The sequence below is a fragment of the Leucoraja erinacea genome, chromosome 16, assembly GCF_028641065.1.
Source record: "Leucoraja erinacea ecotype New England chromosome 16, Leri_hhj_1, whole genome shotgun sequence".
NCBI lineage: Eukaryota > Metazoa > Chordata > Chondrichthyes > Rajiformes > Rajidae > Leucoraja > Leucoraja erinaceus.
In genome coordinates, this window is record NC_073392.1 from 42,100,216 (window position 1) to 42,120,682 (window position 20,467).

Sequence of the window (20,467 nt, forward strand, 5' to 3'; positions counted from 1 at the left end):
CCACAAATGATACAGGAAGATAGCAACACAGCTGACCTTCAGACAGTCTCACAGTAGATAAATAGCACACATCCTCCATAAACAAAGGCATTCAACTCTAGGAGTTCTAGTTACCACAACCATTGTTTTGAAGATTAATTTGTTACACTTTAGCCTTTATTTTATGGCAGATTTAGCTTTTGAATGGTTATCTTGTTCATTGTTGTAAAAATAATCAGCTTCATTTTTTTTGTGTTGACAGTTGTGAAAAGAGTGGGATGTTATTGTTCTACTCCACTGGCAATTGTTACGCTGCCCCTCACCTCATATCCTTGGACCCAAGCAATCATGATCCCCATCACATCAGAGTCTCCATTTACAACATGCCAGCTCTGGATATTAGAGAATGATGGCACATTTACACAAGCACCCTTCTGCAGTAGCATCAAAGAGGTGCTTTGCAACAAATTACATAATGTTGAGGAAATCGATCTTAAAACAAACGTTCTTTTTTAATTTGACTTTGTTAGGAGGTTCCCACTGAATTTAGTACCTTTTAAATAGTATTGACCATTCCTGCAGGACAACGTACTCATTATATAAAAAGGAGTGTAGATTGAAATGCTATATATAAAATATAAACACTAGCGTGCATTAAATGTGCAATTTCCCTTGTTATGAAAGTGAATTATAATAAAAGTTATTTATAATTGGATTTTAAAAGAGTATCGATCCAAGATGCACTCGCTACCGAATATCCAATATTGATTATTGATCCTCAAATCCACTGCCCTTTCACTTGTATGAATGAAAAGTTAACAAACATCATGCCCACACTCTCCGGAGGAAGCCGCAGCCCCATAAACTAAACGGCAGCACCCCATGTACGATTGGCAAGGCTTCAAATAAGAAACTTCTGCAGAGTTCAAAAGCAAATGGTTGCCTCAAGACAACACTCTTCGTCCAATTCCCAGCAAACAAAACCGTACCTGTAAATAAAAAGCTGAACACCACAAGGACTGCGCCAGAAGGGAGAACATTTAATTTGAGTTACCTATCCCCTAAAAGGAGACGGCTTCTTCCAAATAACCAGTACCAAATACTGTGAAATGATGCAGAGCCAGGGAAAAGAAATGATGAATAAAATAAAGTTTAAAAAAAAAGCATTGGACTAGTGACTATGAAAGCACAGAATAAATTACCAGCAAAGAAAAAGGTTGTTAGAGCAGAGTGGTTGCAAGTTAGTAAAACCAGTCATAAATTGTGAAACTGAATTCCAATGGATGACTGCAACCCACTAGTTTGTTTAATGGCCCTCAGGGAAGGAAATGTCACACCTCTAATGTGGTCTGGTCAAAAATGTAACCCCACTCCTTTAGTACGTGGCGGATTCTTCATGCCTTAAAGGCAATGCAACGGAGACAATAACCTGGTCTCATCAGGATAACACTTTTTATAAAAATGAAGCAGACGCAGAAATGGTGACACAGTATTTAAAGAAAAAATAATTCAATATTTATTTGCAGTATAAACATGTGTTGTATTGGTTCAGAATACTATACAATATAGAGTTTTTCCTTCATAATCAGAAAGCAAAAACTACCCTCTACTAAGCTCATATTGAAACATGTATGCATCTCAACCATGTTCAGCACAAAAGCTTTACAAATCCACTCAGCTGTAACACGATAACCGATGCATTTTCATAATCCCTGAAAAGTCCTCAGTGAGGTAAGATGCAAGATGATCCATTTAGTAATGAACCGATTTTTCCCCCTCCCCCAAATAATGCCTGTGTTCTTGTAACTGTTAAACCCTCTTTGTACCTTACACGGTCTTACTGACATTCCTCCACATAAAGGCTATGAAACTTGGACAATATATTTAAAAATAAAGGAAAACAGAATGCACACAAAAAAGAAACTGCAGAAATTTGGACCCAAAAATCTTCGGCCATCAATACAAATCACGTTTCATAAGTCATTTCCAATACCAAGCATTTCAGTGGATTTTCAATACATTTAAAGAGAACATACTACAAAACAAAACAAAAATGCTGAAATAGGTTACAAGGTCAGCCAAGGCTGAAGTCTGAGACAATTTTTCACCCAAGCATAACACTGCAGTAACCTCCATTGCTTTACTGTTCAATAAGGTTTCTATTTCAAATTTGTCTGGGACTTCAGAGTAGCAGCAACAGTTAAAAAGAGTTCAGTATGTAGTATGCAAGATAAGTGCTGGCATCTACAATTACTTCCCACTGACAGACTGACCTGGATCCGATTTAACCCAGCTGTTTAACATTAATCATTGCCCGTGACTGCACACAGCCAGGGCAACCTCAAGCATGCTGTAAAGAAATTGGCTGAGGACTTCAAAAAGTCAATTTTCTTCAGCTTAAGCATTAAGGAAAAAAAAAAAATTTAATTGTACTCTTGCAATGCTAACTTTCCTACAAAACTCAAAGTACGGTCCAGGTAACATCCAGATCTGCCCCCATTCACATTGTCAGATGCCTACTACAATGAAGTGTCTATTATCTCTGTGGAGTACCAGTCAAGTGCCATGACTCAAAGGCTTCACAACTGTGCAAACTGCATTAGGTCAACAAATAACATAGAAAACAATCAAAAACGTGATTGAACAATAACTGTTTGTACAACAGTCTGGTTATTAGAGGGAACCAAAGCAGCAACCCTACATTTGGTAGAGTGAAGCTACCTCAAAATGCAAAAGCAAGTCAGGTGCTGGGATGGCACCTTCCAGGCGATGTCCAAGTCTTTTCATCACATTTAGCTAACAGGTTTATAGTGGGTTCATTGCCTGTCTGCATGCTTGACAACATCAGATGATACAGAATGTAACATCACTCTGAAAACCATTCTTCCCATTAAACTTTAATACCTTGTCGAGACTGAAAATCCACTCTTCGGTGAACCTCAGTTATGTCACGATTACTGTTATCAGGGTGTTACGAGATAGCAAGCACGCTCTCCAAGTTGTGATCAGATTCGTCAACCTGGTCAGACTAGTTTCCCCCCCAAGATCACCTGATAGCAAGCTTTTCAATTGGTTAGCATAAAGATTTGCACACATTTCTTTCTTCATGTCGACTCAAGGGATTCCAACTGGAAAACATTGTGATTCGTAGGAGTGGTGAAATACAGCTGTTCTTTAGGGGCCCTGTTGTCACAGGGACTGGTAAGTCCCAGAGTCCTTTCGAAGTCTAAAAGCTGCCCCATGAAGTTGAAGTTCGGAGAGATGTTAGACTTTTTCCTTTTCACAAAATCATAAGCATCATTCAGAGAAAGGTTCAATTTCTGCATGAGATATGCTACAGTCACAGTGACTGACCTGCTAATCCCAGCCAAGCAATGAACCAGTATGCCACACTTCTTGGATCGAGCTTCATCTGTCCCAAAATAAATGAAAATTATGTATTAAAAACTTGTATCCTACTTACAAAACTGTTGCACATTATTTGATTAGTGTTAATAAATCAGTTCAAGATTTAAAATAAAATATTGACAATGGTAATTTGCTGCTAACTAAGAAGTCCCAGCAACAACTTTAAACGTTTCTGTACTGGTGTCAATAAGGGCTAAACAATGTGTGTATTTTCCCCACCACTATACGTATATGTGGTGTATGCAAGCATGGGGGATATAGGGATATGAGCTTGAACCCTTTCAAGGTCTGTATTAGCACAATTAAATAATGTTATCAAATAACTGCCTCAATAATGAACATACGAGGTACTACAGGAATTGAACTTTTTAATCCACCAAAGCTCACTGAAATGAAAGTGAGTGCAAAGCTAGCCATTTATGTAAAGTGTCAAAATGCAAGAAACATCTTTAGATTTTAATTCACATGGGTGGAATCCATTATCCAAACATAAATTTAAATGGCGCACTTCTCTAATTACGCAATGTTGTATTGCAAGGCATAACAAATAAATCTAAAATATCCCTGCCTATATTCCTATAACTAAAATTATGAAAGGTGAGGACAGTAGCTGCTTGAGAGATTTATTGGGCTATTTGGGTTGAAGATGGAACTCATCACCCCAAAAGAAACTAACATTGCTGTTCAATGAAAAAAGGTTGTACTCTCGGAGTTAAAATACTTACTCAGAGCACTTACTCAGATTTCTCAAACTATGTTGAAACAAGCAGCCACCTCAAGTCAGAGGCTGTTCAACTAAACTTTTATAATTATATAAACATACTACATGAAATAGGTTCACTATAAAATACTACAAATGGACCACCCTCACAAATTAGCATCCCTGCGCTGCCTCCAGTAATTTTCAAATCCACAATTCTATAACGCAATTCAGTACATTTGGGACATTCAGGATAGTACACTACAGTAAAAGGACGGCAAGGCCACATATAAACAAATATACACATGCCAGAGCAGTCACATCAACTTCTGTGTTAAAGTAGTTGATAGCGAATCGAGTCAACTTATCTAACTATTGACAGTTACTGTAAACGGGAAACATTTTTTTTAAAAATCAAGAAAAAAAAAACTTACCTATGAAGGAAATGGCTTCTGGAAAAAATTGTGAAAGATTCTGACTCCAGTGGTCTGAAATTGGAATCTGCTTGTACTTAAACTGCCCGTCGTTCTCAAACATGTTGGGGAGATTCGGGGTTACATTCAGGATGTACTTGATGCCGTACTTTCCCAGGACATCCAGGTTGGTGGAATCTTTGGCACAGCCCAGGTACAGGTATGGCAAGATCTGGACGGGGAAGGCTGCCTGGTTGCTGGGCAGGGGACTCCCTTCAGACTCGGTCGCGCTGTTGGGCTCTCGGTCGGCGTCGGACTCGCCGTCCGAGCAGTCGGAACTTATCCGCAATCCTCCGAGTCCCAGCACGGACACGGGCGGCGAGTTGCTGGGGCACGAACAGTCCAGGTTGGTCTCGCAGTGCTCGAGGTATTCGGTTTGAAACTTGTTGAAGCCCCCTGTGTGTGGGGGTGGGGGGTGGGTGAGAGAGAGAGAGAGAGAGAAAACAAGTTGTAAACAGGGAGACAGAGGAGACACTCTGGGGCATTCGCCCCATTCACAACACCCTCAACCCACACAGATACCTTAAACACGAAACACAAACTTAAACGCCATCTAATGCCTCGCTAACCCACCCCCACCCACAAATAACACTTCTCCATTCATGAAAATTGGGATTTTACTCAGGCAACACAACATGGCGGAGCCATTTTGGAGGAAAAGATTTCTTTCGCTTCTCTCCCCCCCTCCCAATATTAAACCTTCCTTGGAACAGTTAACATCCACAACCTCCAAGCCTAGTGAAGCCTGAAACAACTTGAGCAAAGTCTGACCTTGCAAATACTTCAATTTTGCATAAAAAATAAAGTTCCACCCCCCCCCCCCCCCCCCTGCCCCCCCAACTCCCTCCTAGAAATAAATATATAAATACAAGCACTCATGGTATGGGACTGACTTTTCCACTCAGTTCCCGGGGAAAGTTAAGCGGGCGGCTTTACAGGGGGGAAATTGAGGGTCAGATGTGAAACAAAAACACGACCCGCTCCGGGAAAAGTTACTTTATATATATTTTTTAAACTGGGATAAATTGCACTCTGTAAATCACATTCGTGTAACCCCTCCTCCCCCCCCAAAAAAAAACACAGGCAGAAAGTTCGACCCAACAAATATGTCACAAACACATGAAACGTTGTTGTTTTTAAATTAAATCTACCAAGGTAAAGTTTGCAGCCATACTCACCCTCCAGGTAATAAGCCTTGCAGCCGTCGTCTCTCAGTTTCTGCAGCAACAACCCCAGGACAGAACTCGTCCCGTTTTCGTGCCAATCGATGGTGCTGTCGTCGTACAGGATGACCGTGTCGGTCTTGCACCTCTTGACGAATTTCTCCTTGTCTTCGTTGTTGGGGATCAGAGACTTGATGGGGAGGTTGCCCTTCTTCAGCCTCCTGAGCATCAGCCCCGGGATGATCACGTTGATAGCCGAGTCGATGTGCGACGACTCGTACAGCTCATGGGACCGGCAGTCCAGCAGCAGCAGGCTGCCGTCCCCGGATTCCAGTTGCTCTTGGAGCCAGTCCACACTCTTGTTCATCGCCATGGCCGAGGTAGTAGATAAAAGCTGATTTTTCATGAGGAAAACCTGTTAGAGGAATCGCCGACGGATCTAATTTCTTCCTCTCAACACACAGCGGCGTCCCCCCCCCGACAGCGCGGTTACAAAAATAAAAAAGGCACAAGTCCGACGAAATCGCCTTGCTGGAGGAGCTACGGAAAATCTTGCTCCGGCGACGGTGGTGATGAGACTGCAGGAGCAATTCCACTGTAGAAAGGTGCGGAGAGATGATTAGCAGCAGTGACTTCCAATTGCAACTATGTGTCCTGTATGTCTAGGTATTGCAACTGTATCTGGCTGGTGTTCATTCACCATCTCCAGAGTGTGTGTGTGTGTGTGTGTATATATTGCTGGGGTGAGCGGCATTCACCACTAGCCCCGCTGTGTTTAATGCCGCCTCGCCCTGTGCTGTACTGTACTGTGCCGCCCGCCTCCTCCAGCAGCGCTCAACGCACCGGGTTAAGTCAGCCAGCCTCCCTGACGCCGCCTGATTGACAGCTCCCCCGCCAATCAACGCCGGCCTCCCGCCCCCCTCAGCCAATCAGCGCCAGAGGATCGTGTAGCCCCGCCCCCTCATTGTTACATGGCGTGTGTGTAGCAAATGCCGCGGGCCAATGGGAGGCGCCGGACGTCCTGTTGCCATGGCAACGCCCCCCCCTCCTCCCCCGGCAACTCCTTGTTTGGCTGCAGAAAGCGCGGGGTTGGTGCGAGTCAATGGGAAGCCGGCCCTGTGCGGTCTGATTCATGAAAGGCAGGCACAAAGTGCTGGAGTAACTCAGTGGGTCAGGCAGCATTGAACATAGGCACCAAGTGCTGGAGTAACTCAGTGGGTCAGGCAGCATTAAACACTGGCACAAAGTGGTGGAGTAACTCAGTGGGTCAGGCAGCATTGACCATAGGCACCAAGTGCTGGAGTAACTCAGTGGGTCAGGCAGCATTGAAGGCAGGCACAGAGTGCTGGAGTAACTCAGTGGGTCAGGCAGCATTGAACATAGGCACAAAGTGCTGGAGTAACTCAGTGGGTCAGGCAGCATTGAACACAGGCACAAAGTGCTGGAGTAACTCAGTGGGTCAGGCAGCATTGAACATAGGCACAAAGTGCTGGAGTAACTCAGTGGGTCAGGCAGCATTGAACACAGGCACAAAGTGCTGGAGTAACTCAGTGGGTCAGGCAGCATTGAAGGCAGGCACAAAGTGCTGGAGTAACTCAGTGGGTCAGGCAGCATTGAACATTGGCACAAAGTGCTGGAGTAACTCAGTGGGTCAGGCAGCATTAAACATAGGCACAAAGTGCTGGAGTAACTCAGTGGGTCAGGCAACATTGACCATAGGCACAAAGTGCTGGAGTAACTCAGTGGGTCAGGCAGCATTGAACATAGGCACAAAGTGCTGGAGTAACTCAGTGGGTCAGGCAGCATTGAACATAGGCACAAAGTGCTGGAGTAACTCAGTGGGTCAGGCAGCATTGAACATAGGCACAAAGTGCTGGAGTAACTCAGTGGGTCAGGCAGCATTGAACACAGGCACAAAGTGCTGGAGTAACTCAGTGGGTCAGGCAGCATTGAACACAGGCACAGAGTGCTGGAGTAACTCAGTGGGTCAGGCAGCATTGAACATAGGCACAAAGTGCTGGAGTAACTCAGTGGGTCAGGCAGCATTGAACATAGGCACAAAGTGCTGGAGTAACTCAGTGGGTCAGGCAGCATTGAACATTGGCACAAAGTGCTGGAGTAACTCAGTGGGTCACAGGCACAAAGTGCTGGAGTAACTCAGTGGGTCAGGCAGCATTGAACATAGGCACAAAGTGCTGGAGTAACTCAGTGGGTCAGGCAGCATTGAACATAGGCACAAAGTGCTGGAGTAACTCAGTGGGTCAGGCAGCATTGAACATAGGCACAAAGTGCTGGAGTAACTCAGTGGGTCAGGCAGCATTGAACATAGGCACAAAGTGCTGGAGTAACTCAGTGGGTCAGGCAGCATTGAACATAGGCACAAAGTGCTGGAGTAACTCAGTGGGTCAGGTAGCATTAAACATAGGCACCAAGTGCTGGAGTAACTCAGTGGGTCAGGTAGCACCGAGGACAGGCACAAAATGCTGGAGTAACTCAGCAGGACAAATAACATCTCTTGAGAGAAGGAATGGGTGATGTTTTGGGTCGAGAACAGCGTTTTCCCTCTGCAGCCATTAGGCTATTAAAACACTAAACCTCCAAACAAACTCTGAACTACAGATTATTATTGTTTTTATTGCACTATTATTTTTTGTTTCTTTTTATGTGTGCAATGGGTATTTATATATACATATGTTTCATATATGTATATATACACGTATGTGTGTGTATATATATATATATACTGAACTGTTTTTCTCGTTTATTAAATTGTTTACAGTGTACTACATAGTGTTCTATCTGGGTCTCGTATGACAATTAAACACTTGACTCTTCTTCAGACAGTGAGTGGAGATGAAGACCAGAGATATGGAAGGTAAGGTATGAAAATGACAGATCAAAGCAGTCTATGATCAAGGAAATGTCGAATGGACACAAAATGCTGGAGTAACTCAGTGGGACAGGTCGCATCTCTGGATAGAAGAAATGGGTGCCATTTTCATTGTTTGCTGAAGGGAAGGTGTATTAATGAAAGCACAGGAAGGAGACAGTAATCATATTTGTGATGTTCAGTAACAAATTGTGACACTAAAACAATTAATTACCCTAATCTCCCAGTAACTTTAAGAAAATTGCCCAAGGGTTCCTCTGATATTTAACTCAAGTAAGATAGTCATGAGTGTTTTATTGTCATAAGTCCCAGATAGAACCCAGTCCCAGATGGACAGCAGCAATTTTTTTTTTTAAAAGGACAAATTAAAAGCTGGCACACAACAATGTCCGGAGCCAAAGGGCAGATGTGCAAAATAAATAGTTTCTAAAAATGATCCCGCTGAAGGAACTGGTGTCAGCATACTTGTTTTGACCCGTCTCCAGGGAGTTTCAAAACTGTTTCCTGCAACGGATGACTATAATGCGATTTCCTGTTAAACATTCTGAAACATGATCCACAACAGGATTAGCAACTTGTCTTTAATCTGGTTATTTAAGTCCAACATTCTTGTTTCATTCTGTTAAACAGTATGAGCAACATGTGATTGCTGTGAACTTCCCAACCACTGATAAAAACTTCAGTTATGCTCGATACACAAACAAAAGTACATTAAATTGTTTTACAGCCAAAGCACAGTTTTTCTATGCATTAATTTTAACTGAATGTCGCCTATCCATGTTCTCCTGAGATGCTGTCTGACTTGCTGAGTTACTCCAGCACTTTGTTTTTTTTTTAAACCGGCATCTTTGTGTCTACTTTAACTGGGATTTGTTAGCTAAGGAAACGTTTTGGTGCAAAACTGTCATATATATTTTTATAGCACCTTTCGTAATACAACTAAGCCGTTTACAGCCTGTGCAGTACTTTGAATTATGTGGCAACCAATTTAAATTCCCACAAAGAGCAACGCGATAACAGCCGATAACTTTTTTATTAATGTTATATCAAAGTAAATATTGACCATGAGACTGGGAGGAAATGACTTGCTCTTCTTTGACATATAGTCAATTATGCATTTAAAACCCACCTGGGATGGGTTGAATGGGTTTCTTGATTGTCTAATATATTTTATCATTAGAAATTACATCAAACTTTTCAGATACCATTTCAGAGAGTAACTGATCCATGGCATGTTTTTATTCCAATACGGCTTACTGAGCTAACCATGGTAGGGTGGAAAGTTGCAGGCTGCAGGGAAAGATCGATGAACAGGATGGATGGGCACAAAGTAGCAAACAGAAATCAATTGAGAGAAGTGTGCGATCATGAATATTGGGAAAGTCAGACAATGCAAGGGAAAGCATAATAAACCTTACGATGTTATGAAGTGCAGGGAACCATATTGTGTCCACAAGTCCTCATGGGAGCAAGACTGGTAGATAAGGAGGTTAAGAAGGCATACAAGAATGTGTGCATCATTTATGTATAATTTATGTGTGTTGTCTGAGTCTATGAACCCCTGATGCTACTACAGGCAAATCTTTCATTATAACCATCACTGCATGATACCTGTGCAGATGACAATAAACTCAACTTGACACAAAGATGCTTGCCTTTAATTGTTTAAGGTATGGAATACATGAACAAGGACGCAACTTTATAATGATATTAAATACTACTTAGGCCACAGTTTCATGAGTGTGTCTTCTTCTTTCGTGTGGCGTGCACAGCCTAAAGTTGTTGGACAACTTGTTCTATTTGATCTTCCATTTGTGCACGTCGAGTTGATTGCATTAATCGAAACAGGGCAGACCACGTGAAGGTTGCAATCTTCCACCCCATGAGTGTGTCCAGTTCTGGTAACTCCTCCACACTGTGGGAATAACATTATAGAATGCAAAATAAATTTAGGAGGATATTGCCATTTAAACCACTGGCTAGGCCCGGGGTTCCTATTTTTGAAACAAAGAAAACAGGATATTTAAATCATTAAAATTAATATTTACAATCATGAGAGAATCGAGAAAGGAAGAAATATCTTATTTTATCAAGTGGATCAATAACTAAGGAATACGGTTTTAATTAACCAATCTAAAATTAGAAGGAAGTTAAGGAAACTGTTTTACACCTGATCATTGACAAATCAATGAACAATATTCTAAGCAATGTGATGCATATAGCTGCAAGAAACTGACATGAAAACAGCAAATACTGCCATTTGATCTCAGGTTAATATTACATAATGTTGGCATAATGTCAATCTCTAAAACTCACAATTTGTTGTAAATAAAGTATCAGACAATTTATGCATAGCCGAGTTTTTTAAATTAGAATTCTGTTTAAATGAATAGTGTTCAATAATCATCAATGTGCTGAGAGGATGTGGTTTATATTTGCTAAAGCCTCAACTCAGACACTATATTTAAGACCACAGAGAATAAGTTTAAAAAAACACATTTCAAGTTTATGCTGTTGGTATATAATTACATTCAACACTATATGGCAATCCAAATTAAATCAAAGCTGCAAAGAAAATGCTTATGATCATAGAGATCTTTAAAGGAGATTTTTTTCTCCACATATTCTATGGTCTAAGCATTTAGAAATTGTAGGCATCTCCATGTGGCAGTTCTTACAGTTCATGTTTATGCAACATTTCCCCACCCACTAACTACATCCAATACATGCAGCAGCCTCCACAGCCAGACAGGCAAATAATAAGCCCTCTTTACCCGAAAGGGAAGACACAGTTTATTTGGCATTCAGACAAGACTCCACTTAAATACAATGCATACAGTGATGTAGGAAATCACACTCTCCAGATGCATAATATTGCCATGCAAACTCTTGAGGTGAGTACTCCATCCATCAAAATAGCTTATGACATTGGATTTATAAATAAGTAAATAAATCATATTATTTCAGTGGGGGTAAACCTTATGTGTTGGTAGGAAGTGCAGATGCTGGTTTAAGCTGAAGATAGACACAAAAAGCTGGAGTAACTCAGTGGGTCAGACAGCAACTCCGGAGGAAAGGAATAGGTGATGTTTCAGGTCGAGAAGGAGGGAGTCGACCAGAAACGTCACCTATTCATTTTCTCCAGAGATGCTCTCTGACCCGCTGAGTTACTCCAGCTTTTTGTGTCTAACGTTGAGATAAACCTTATGATTAGTTTCTCAGTATAGTATGTTATATTTTGCAAACATTAGGTCATCATGCTGCACAAAGCCAACATGCTACAGAGCACTGATGCTAATCTCCATACTATAAGGATTGATAAAGAGAATACAGCACATTATTAATCCCCTCCGATATATTTTGATGGTTGAAAATTGTCTTCTAAACCTAATTAAAAAAAACAGTTATATGGGGTTTAACTATCATCAAGCAATGAACTGATGAGATGCAATCTGACTCACAGTTCTTCATGACAAATAAATTCTTAATATATAACATGCTTGTTACAATCACTCAAAAACAAATAACCTTAGACACCCAAATATAACTCTAAAATAAATTATAGGATGACAGTAAATGGTTGAGAGATGCTTTAAGAGGAACAAGGCAGGAAAATGGAAAACATACACTGTACAACTGGTGGATGGTAAATGGCATCAAAGCAAAGGTGTACAACATTATTTGGGTACAAATCTTGAAAGTAAAAATCCAGCAACAAAAGTTTCTCATCTTGGTGATATAACCATTAATAACCTCATACCCGGAGGTTTTTGTCAGTCTCCCTACCTGCAACCTCCGGCAACCACCTGCAACCTCCGGGAACCACACGGAAACCTTGGGTGGGGCGCAAAGTCTCCAGAGGTTTCCTAAGTGGGACAGGGGTATTATTCATAAATTTTGGTTGAATGAAACTACAGTTTAGCTTCCCTACGATGGCTTTACACCATCTGCTTCTCTCATCCATTTATTTTCTATGGTTACATTCAAAATCCAGGAGTGCAGAGTATTGAACCTCACTATTGAATGGCATTTTGTTATGTCAACAAGGAATTACAGTTGGGCGCAAAGCACATCTCCAGAGGTTTCATTTTTCAGTTGTTGGAAACCCTCAGTGCAAGGACAGGGGTATTTTTATTCACTAGAAATCATTTTGGTTGAATGAAACTACAGTTTAGCTTCCCTACAATGGCTTTACACTATCTGCTTCTCACTCATCCATTTATTTTCTATGGTTACATTCAAAATCCAGGAGTGCAGAGTATTGAACCTCACTATTGAATGGCATTCTTGTTGTGTCACAACAGAAGGAAGTACAGTTCGGCAAACCATTTATGACACTCAAAAGAGCACATATGAAGAAACATGCAGGTAGGCAATAGCATCCATTTTCTCAGTTGCTTGGAAAGCTGTCATCAGGCAACTGAAATAGGAGGGTCCTTTACGAGGATCATGGACTTTAGGAGGGCACATCATCCGAGGACGTACACTCCATTGAGTATAAATGGGGATCCTGTCATGAACTTTCTAAATCATACAAAGGATATGACACATCCTTTGCTCAGCACTGGTGAGTTGCCTAGACCTCACCAATTGAGGAAATTCAGAGTGTCTCCCAGGATCCTCCATACTTTTACGCACGGCGGTGGAAAGCATCTTTCCGGGAACTGACCCTGGTTCGGGAATGCCAGAGGCTCGGACAGAGAGTAGCCTGGAAGGACAAGAAGTCTCTTAGAATACAGTGAACGCACTGTTCACTCAAGATCTATCACAGAGTCAAGAGAGACACAAAATCATGAGAGACCTGTTCCACCCCTATGTTTCCCCGAAACCAAACAATTACGCCTCTTGCTTGGAGTGAGCACGGACAGATATGCAAGTATAGTTCGGACTGTAAACGCCTTTCTCACCAGGGACTAACTCTACTGAACGTTTTTCCTTCTATTATTTATTATGTAAAAGAATATGTGTGTTATGATTGTGTTTATAATTTGTTTGGTTGTTTTGTTGTTTGTCTTTTGCACAAAAGTCCGCGAGCATTGCCACTTTCATTTCACTGCACATCTCGTATGTGTATGTGACAAATAAACTTGACTTGACTTGACTTGAACCATCCCACCACCACTAGAGAGCAGTCCTAAGCTACTATCTACCTAATTGGAGACCCATTGGACAACTCATTGGACTTATCTCATTGGACAACGATCTTTGATCGGACTTCCCTGGCTTTATCTTGCACTAAACGTTATTCACATTATTCCCTTTATCATGTATCTGTACACTGTGAACGGCTCAATTATAATCAAGGATTGTCTTTCTAATGACTGGCTAGCACGCAGCAAAAGCTTTTCACTGTATCTTGATATGCGTGACAATCAACTGAAGTCAACTAAACAATAACAGTGCCCAATAAGGTCCCCAAGTCTATAAAGTTTGAAGCCTATTTGGAGATTGTAGTGTTTAATAGCCCGATGGTTGTAGCGTTTAATAACCCAATGGTAATAGTGTTTAATAGCCCGATAGTTGTAGGGACATCAGCCAACCTGTTACCAAGATCAATACCAGTCTGAAGAAGGTTCCTGACCTGAACTGTCACTTATCCAACTTTTGCAGAGATGCTGCCTGACCCCCTGAGTTACTCCAGCATTTTGTGCCTAAATCAACCTGATTCAAGAAACCTTCTCTTGATTGACACATTTGACTATCCATTAATAGCCATGTCTATGTCTCACTTCGACTATAATAATCGTATCTTCAGACCCTTCCCGCTTGCAGCAACACATAGTTTGTATTTATGCAATTTCAGGACTTTTCCAAATCTAGTTAAAAATACTGACTGCATTAATCATAATGTTATCATTGATTTAAGGTGAAATCTTAACCTCATACATGCCTGGTGCTTCTACTATACTTTTATGGAAGTGTACTCGGAATGAATTCAGGCAAGTTGTGCTTCTTCTAGTAATTGCACGTGACAAGAATATAAATAACTGACTGCTGCACTCATTAGGACAGAAGAGTCGTTAACGTACAGAGAGCTAATTCCTTAAGAGTCGCAGAGTCATACAGTGTGGAAACAGGCCCTTCAGCCCAACCTATCCACACTGAGCAACATGCCCCCATCCACACTAGTTCCCCCTGCCCATGTTTGGCCCATGTTTGGCACTCTAAACCCATCTTATCCATTTACCTGTCCAATTGTCTCTTAAACATTATGAGCGTACTTGTCCTAACTACCTCCACCGGCGGCTCTCCTGTCCACCACCATTTATGTAAAATGATTGACCCTCAGGTTCCTATTAAATCTTTCCCCCCTCACCTTGAACCTATGTCCTCTGGTTCTCGACTCCCCAACTCTGAGCAAAAGACAACTGTACATTTACGTCTATTCCTCTCATGATCTTGCAGTCCAAGGAGTAAAGTCCTGGCCTGATCATGCTCTCCATATACCTCAGGTCCTCGAGTTCTAGCAACATCGTGATAAATCTCCTCTCCACTCTTTCCAGCTCCGCAACACCTTTAACATGGTGACCAAAACTGAACACAACACTCTAAATGTGGCCTCACCAAGGTCTTGCACAACTCTAATATGACCTAGACTCAACACTCTGACTGATGAAGGTCAGTATGAGAGGAAGGTTGGTTCGGGAGGATTAGGAAATGAAATGAAATAAATTATCAGTAGTTAAATAAAGTAAGCGTTTAGAGAAATATTACAGAATTTTTTACAAATTTATAATGCATTGAAAAAGGGATGTTCCATTGGAAACATGATCCATTTGTGGTTTTACTAAAGACGGTAAAAGGTTAATAGTCTAGGTCTATAATGTTGATAAAGGAATGGTAAACCCGAGGAGTGAGATACAGTTTTAAGAAACAACAATTAAAAAACTGTTAAAGTGGGGAAATTAATAATGAAAGTAAACCAGCAAGTAACAGAATAAAAGACCATAAGAGAGTGGCAAAGCTAAACATGATCCTTAGAGGGAAACAGTGATAGACACAAGGTTGAGAGATTAAACAGATATTTGGGGATTATCCTCATGTAGAATTTGAGGAATCCTAATTTGAGGAAGGACATCCTTGTGATTGAGGCAGTGCAGCGCAGGTTCACGAGATTGATCCCTGGGATGGCGGGACTGTCATATGAGGAGAGATTGAAAAGACTAGGCTTGTATTCACTGGAGTTTAGAAGGATGAGGGGTTATTTAAGAAACATATGAAATTATAAAGGGACTTGACGCTAGGTGCAGGAAAAATGTTCCCAATGTTGGGCGAGTCCAGAACCAGGGGCCACAGTCTTAGATAGAGGGGAGGCCATTTAAGACTATGATAGAGTGATCAAGGGATATGGGGAGAAGGCAGGCAAAAAGCCTTTTTCACCCAGAGTTGTGAATACCCAATTGTGGAATTAGCACCCTGCCACAAAGAGCAGTATTCAACAAGGATTGTGGCCAAGTCAGGCTGGCATATTGGATTCAAATGACTTTTAAGAGGTGGAGTTAGATAGAGCTCTAGGGGCCTTTGTTTGTGGAATCAAAAAAGGGATATACGTTTGGGATAAAACGTGACAGAGTATGATACAAAAGACGGCATAGATCAAGATACAGATCATTGATATGGGCAAAGAACGATCAGGTTAACCATGATCACAATCAAATGGCGGAAAGGTGCTGGCTCGAAGGGCATTAATGTACAGAGTGATCTGGGGAGCAAGTCTATGGCTTCCTTAACGTTGCAACACAAGTAAATAAAGTGGTAAAATAACCTAATAGCATGCTTGCCTTCATTGGGCAGGGCATTGGAATATCCATATGGAAAAGTGGAAATCATGTTCCAACTATACCAAACCTTGGTTAGACCATATTTTTAGAGTATTGATTGCAGTTCTGATCATCTATTCAGATACAGGTGGGATGTGAAGGCTTTGGACAGGGTGTAGCAGTGGTTCACCAGGATGTCACCAGTACTAGACAGTATTAGCTATAAAGAGAGGTTGGGAAAACTTGGATTCAGTGTAGGAGGCTGAGGGAGTGAGTGAGCTGGCAGAGGTATGTATATACAATTATGGCAGGCATAGATAGATAGGGTAGAAAATCAGAGATTTTTCACTAGGGTAGAAATGTCAAATACTAGAGAGCATAAGTTTAAGATTAAGGGCAGCACTGTGGCACAGCGGTAGAGTTGCCGCCTTACAGCGCTTACAGTACCAGAGACCCGGGTTCCATCCCGACTACGGGTGCTGTTTTTATGAAGTTTGTACGTTCTCCCTGTGACTGCGTGGGTTTTTTCTGAGATCTTTGGTTTCCTCCCACACTCCAAAGAAGTACAGGATTGTTAGTTAATTGGCTTGGTGTACATGTAAATTGTCCCTAGTGTATGTAGGATAGTGCTAGTGGGCGGGGATCACTGGTCGGTGTGGACTCAGTGGGCCAGTGCCTTTCGCACTGTATCTCTTTAAACTAGAACTAAATAAGGGGGTAGGAGGATCTTTAAAGGAGATGTATGTCAAATTATTTTGTTATATAGAGAGTGATAGGTGCCTGGAACAAACGGCCTGGGTTGGTTGGGGAGGCAGGTGTGATAATGGCATGTAAGAGACTTTTAGACAGACTTGCTTTACAGACAGGAAATGGAGGGATGTGGAATATGTACAGGTAGATGTGCAGTTAAATTGGTATCAAGATCAGCACAGACTGTGGGCAAAGGGCCTATTCTCATGCTATATATACTGTGTTCTATTCAGTGTTGTAACAGCGGGCACATTCACTAAATCTGATTGCCTACTTTACTTATTTAAAAAAGAGAGAGAAAGAGGTGTATTTGTTATAATTCGCTCAAAATGTCCCAGAAAATTGGAAAGCATCAAATGTGATATGACAATTCAGGAAAGGTGGATTAGAGATAATAGATCAGTTAGTCTAGTATCAGACATAAGGAAGGTGCTTACATTTATTATTAAGCATAGGGTGTTTAGAAATTATAATTAGTCAGTCAAAACATTTCTGAAATATCTTTTTTTTTGTTTGCTTATGTAATAAGCAGAATATATAAGGGGGAACCAGAAAATCTAGTATATCCAAGTTATTAAAGCAGTGTCATTCAAAGTGTATTGTATAAAGTAAGGCACCACATGGTTGTGCATGTACATTGGTCATGTTAGAGGACTAGTTAGAAGACAGAAAAACAGTAAAATTAAGGTGTAGGAAGGAGCTGCAGATGCTGGTTGACACAGAAGATAGACACAAAATGCTGGAGTAACTCAGTGGGACAGGCAGCATTAATGGATCTTCTTAGATTCTAAATCTCGCTGAGTAGATCCTCAGATATCTATTCCCACCATCACAAAGAGGGAAACATGCCAGAGGATCTCGGAAATGAATCCCATTATGGTAATTATCATAGAAACATAGAAATCAGGTGCAGGAGTAAAAAATAAAATTCGGCCCTTCGAGCCTGCACCGCCATTCAATATGATCATGGCTGATCATCCAACTCAGTATCCCGTACCTGCCTTCTCTCCATACCCCCTGATCCCCTTAGCCACAAGGGCCACATCTAACTCCCTCTTAAATATAGCCCATGAACTGGCCTCAACTACTTTCTGTGGCAGAGAATTCCACAGATTCACCACTCTCTGTGTGTAAAAAAGTTCTTCTCATCTCGGTCCTAAAAGATTTCCCCCTTATCCTTAAGCGTGTGACCCCCTTGTTCTCGACTTCCCCAACATCGGGAACAATCTTCCTGCATCTAGGGGAACCTGTCCAGAGGATCCGGAAAAGAATCCCATTATGTAATTATCAAAGTGTTGCCCTCTACTGCTTGCCACTTACCACAGATATCCCCCTCTTCCACCTCCTCCCACTGGCTGAAGAACTGCTCACTGGATCACCTTGTGGATTTTACGCTTCAGGAGGAACAACTGACATGGACTTCACCACTCAACAGTTCCAAGAGAGCAGAGAGCAACATCAGCTGCTAAATGTAGCATTGCTTGATCTCATCCACTGAGAGAGACTTAGAGAATCCTTAACACGTTTGGCAGAATTTTTTTCCCCATCCGACTAATCCTATATAATGACATACAATAACTTGACCATGGTCCTAATCTCTGTGCAGACTGGGTCAAGCAAGGCTGTGTCATTACTCCAACTCATCTCAAAATCATTCTTGCTGCAGCCCCCATGATTTTCTCTTGAATTGGGGCCAGCTTACAGAATCAATACAAAATTGTCACTTCCATTGCAGAACCAAAGCCACCCCTACCTCTGCCAATATGTTCGTGTGTGTAGATAATTGCCTCAGTACATATTTAGAGGCGAGACTCCCAATCATTGTTGACTCATTGACCAGTGTACAAGGGAATGATCCTTAATTTAAACATTGACAGATGTCGGATTAGCTGACGACACCGCCATCGTATTAAATACCCTTGTCAAAAATACACGTCCCAAATGAAACTTTGGAAACCATCGTTTAGGAGTCTATCAGAAAAGTGGACTTTGACAATTAAATTCATCATCACCTTCAATGTGCAAGCGCAGGTTTTTGCCCTTTGGATGACAAAATGTTAAACCCAGCACTAAGCTTCTGGGCCTTCTGGGCAGCAGAATGGTTCAGGGAATGAACGACCTTCAAGAGGCACAACCGGACACTGGAGGGAACCCAGAACACCACTCCAAAATCTTACAAATCAGTGGTAGTGCTACTGCCTCACAGCGCCAGAGACCAGGGTTTGATCCTGCCTACGGGTGCTTGTCTGTACGGAGTTTGTACGTTGTCAGCTGTTAGTTGGACAAAATTAGGACATTTTATTATTTTCTAAAATATATCTCTCAATGTTTCTTGTTTAAAGCCTGCACAATCACCCAAACTATTTATTTATTTATTTATTTATCATCTAATAACAGACAAGCCTGCAGCATGGAATGATGTCAACATTCCTGATTTTGGCAAATAATAAAATGTCCTAATTTGGTCCAACTAACAGCTGACAATCATCCCATTCCTTAGCTTGCATCTGAGGAAAATTTATTTCAAAACGCATTGATAGTTTAAGATTATTTAAATGGTAAATGTAGCTTCAGAAGCATTTTCATTTTGCATGTTAAAACCCACCTGAGAACCATGGGCGATTTTGCAATTTTACTGACGGATTTTTCACTTTTAAAACTTTTCATATAACAAAAAAATAAAGATAAAAAAGTCAATAATGCCTTACTTTTGATGAAATGCAGCGAGCAAACGCGATAATTCCCGATATTTTGGATCTTTAAATCTCCACGACAAATGTCCGCTGATCACTTCCGCTCAGTGGGACCAGCCCCGCGCGGCCCATACGCCTCAATGCGACCATGAGGTCGCGTAATTCTCGTGCCAAGGACACGTAAATGGGACAGGCCCTTAAGGCTATTTGTGTTCCTTTTAGTTTAGTCCTTCTATTGTAAATACTGAGCAGTGGTTCCTGCTCCAGTCCGATTATTTTACTGCTCATTGATATGATTTTGTTGAGTGGGTTGCGATGGATGTTGGATAGTGACCCAAACCAGGCTGATATATTGAAGGTTATTACTGATTCAATGAAACATTTGTAAAAAGCTGTCAGGACTGACTGGTGAACCTGAAGTCTGCGGAGTTTCCTCAGGAAAAAGAGGCGTTGCTGACACTTAGAAAAGATAGTTTCACAGTTTAGTTGGAAGTTGAGTTTGTGACCAATTATTGTCCCAAGGTGTCTGTATGACTCGACCCTTTCTATTGGCTGGTTGTTGACTAACAGAGTGGGGGTGATGGAAGGACCTTTACGGAAGTCAACAACCAACCCCTTTGTTTTGGAGCTGTTGAGGTCAAGGCAGTTCCG

General features: G+C 41.5%; 2 protein-coding genes across 4 annotated transcripts in view; both read right to left on the bottom strand.

Moving 5' to 3' along the window:
* Positions 1 to 1,471: 1,471 nt before the first annotated feature.
* Positions 1,472 to 6,545, bottom strand: LOC129704864 (dual specificity protein phosphatase 7-like). Its single transcript, XM_055648245.1, has 3 exons — positions 5,739 to 6,545; positions 4,522 to 4,956; positions 1,472 to 3,391 (listed from the first exon to the last, which is right to left on the bottom strand). The coding sequence occupies exons 1-3, from the start codon at positions 6,127 to 6,129 to the stop codon at positions 3,084 to 3,086; spliced, it is 1,134 nt and encodes a 377-aa protein (XP_055504220.1). The 5' UTR covers positions 6,130 to 6,545; the 3' UTR covers positions 1,472 to 3,083.
* Positions 6,546 to 10,250: 3,705 nt separating this feature from the next.
* Positions 10,251 to 20,467, bottom strand: part of LOC129704865 (POC1 centriolar protein homolog A-like) — a 155,067-nt gene continuing 144,850 nt past the window's right edge. For 2 of the 3 annotated variants that reach the window (XM_055648247.1, XM_055648246.1), the window contains exon 11: positions 10,251 to 10,528. In XM_055648247.1, coding sequence (XP_055504222.1) covers positions 10,331 to 10,528 — 198 coding nt within the window. In that variant the 3' untranslated portion in view covers positions 10,251 to 10,330. Of the gene's footprint in view, positions 10,529 to 10,577; positions 10,608 to 20,467 lie in introns of those variants that run through there. The other variant, XM_055648249.1, reaches the window with a different exon arrangement.

Coding starts and splice junctions, on each gene's coding strand:
- LOC129704864 (XM_055648245.1), bottom strand. CDS start 6,129: ATGAAAAATCAGCTTTTATCTACTACCTCGGCCATGGCGATGAACAAG. Junction 4,957..5,738: donor CAAGGCTTATTACCTGGAGG/GTGAGTATGGCT, acceptor CCCCACACACAG/GGGGCTTCAACAAGTTTCAA. Junction 3,392..4,521: donor AGAAGCCATTTCCTTCATAG/GTAAGTTTTTTT, acceptor ATTTTGGGACAG/ATGAAGCTCGATCCAAGAAG.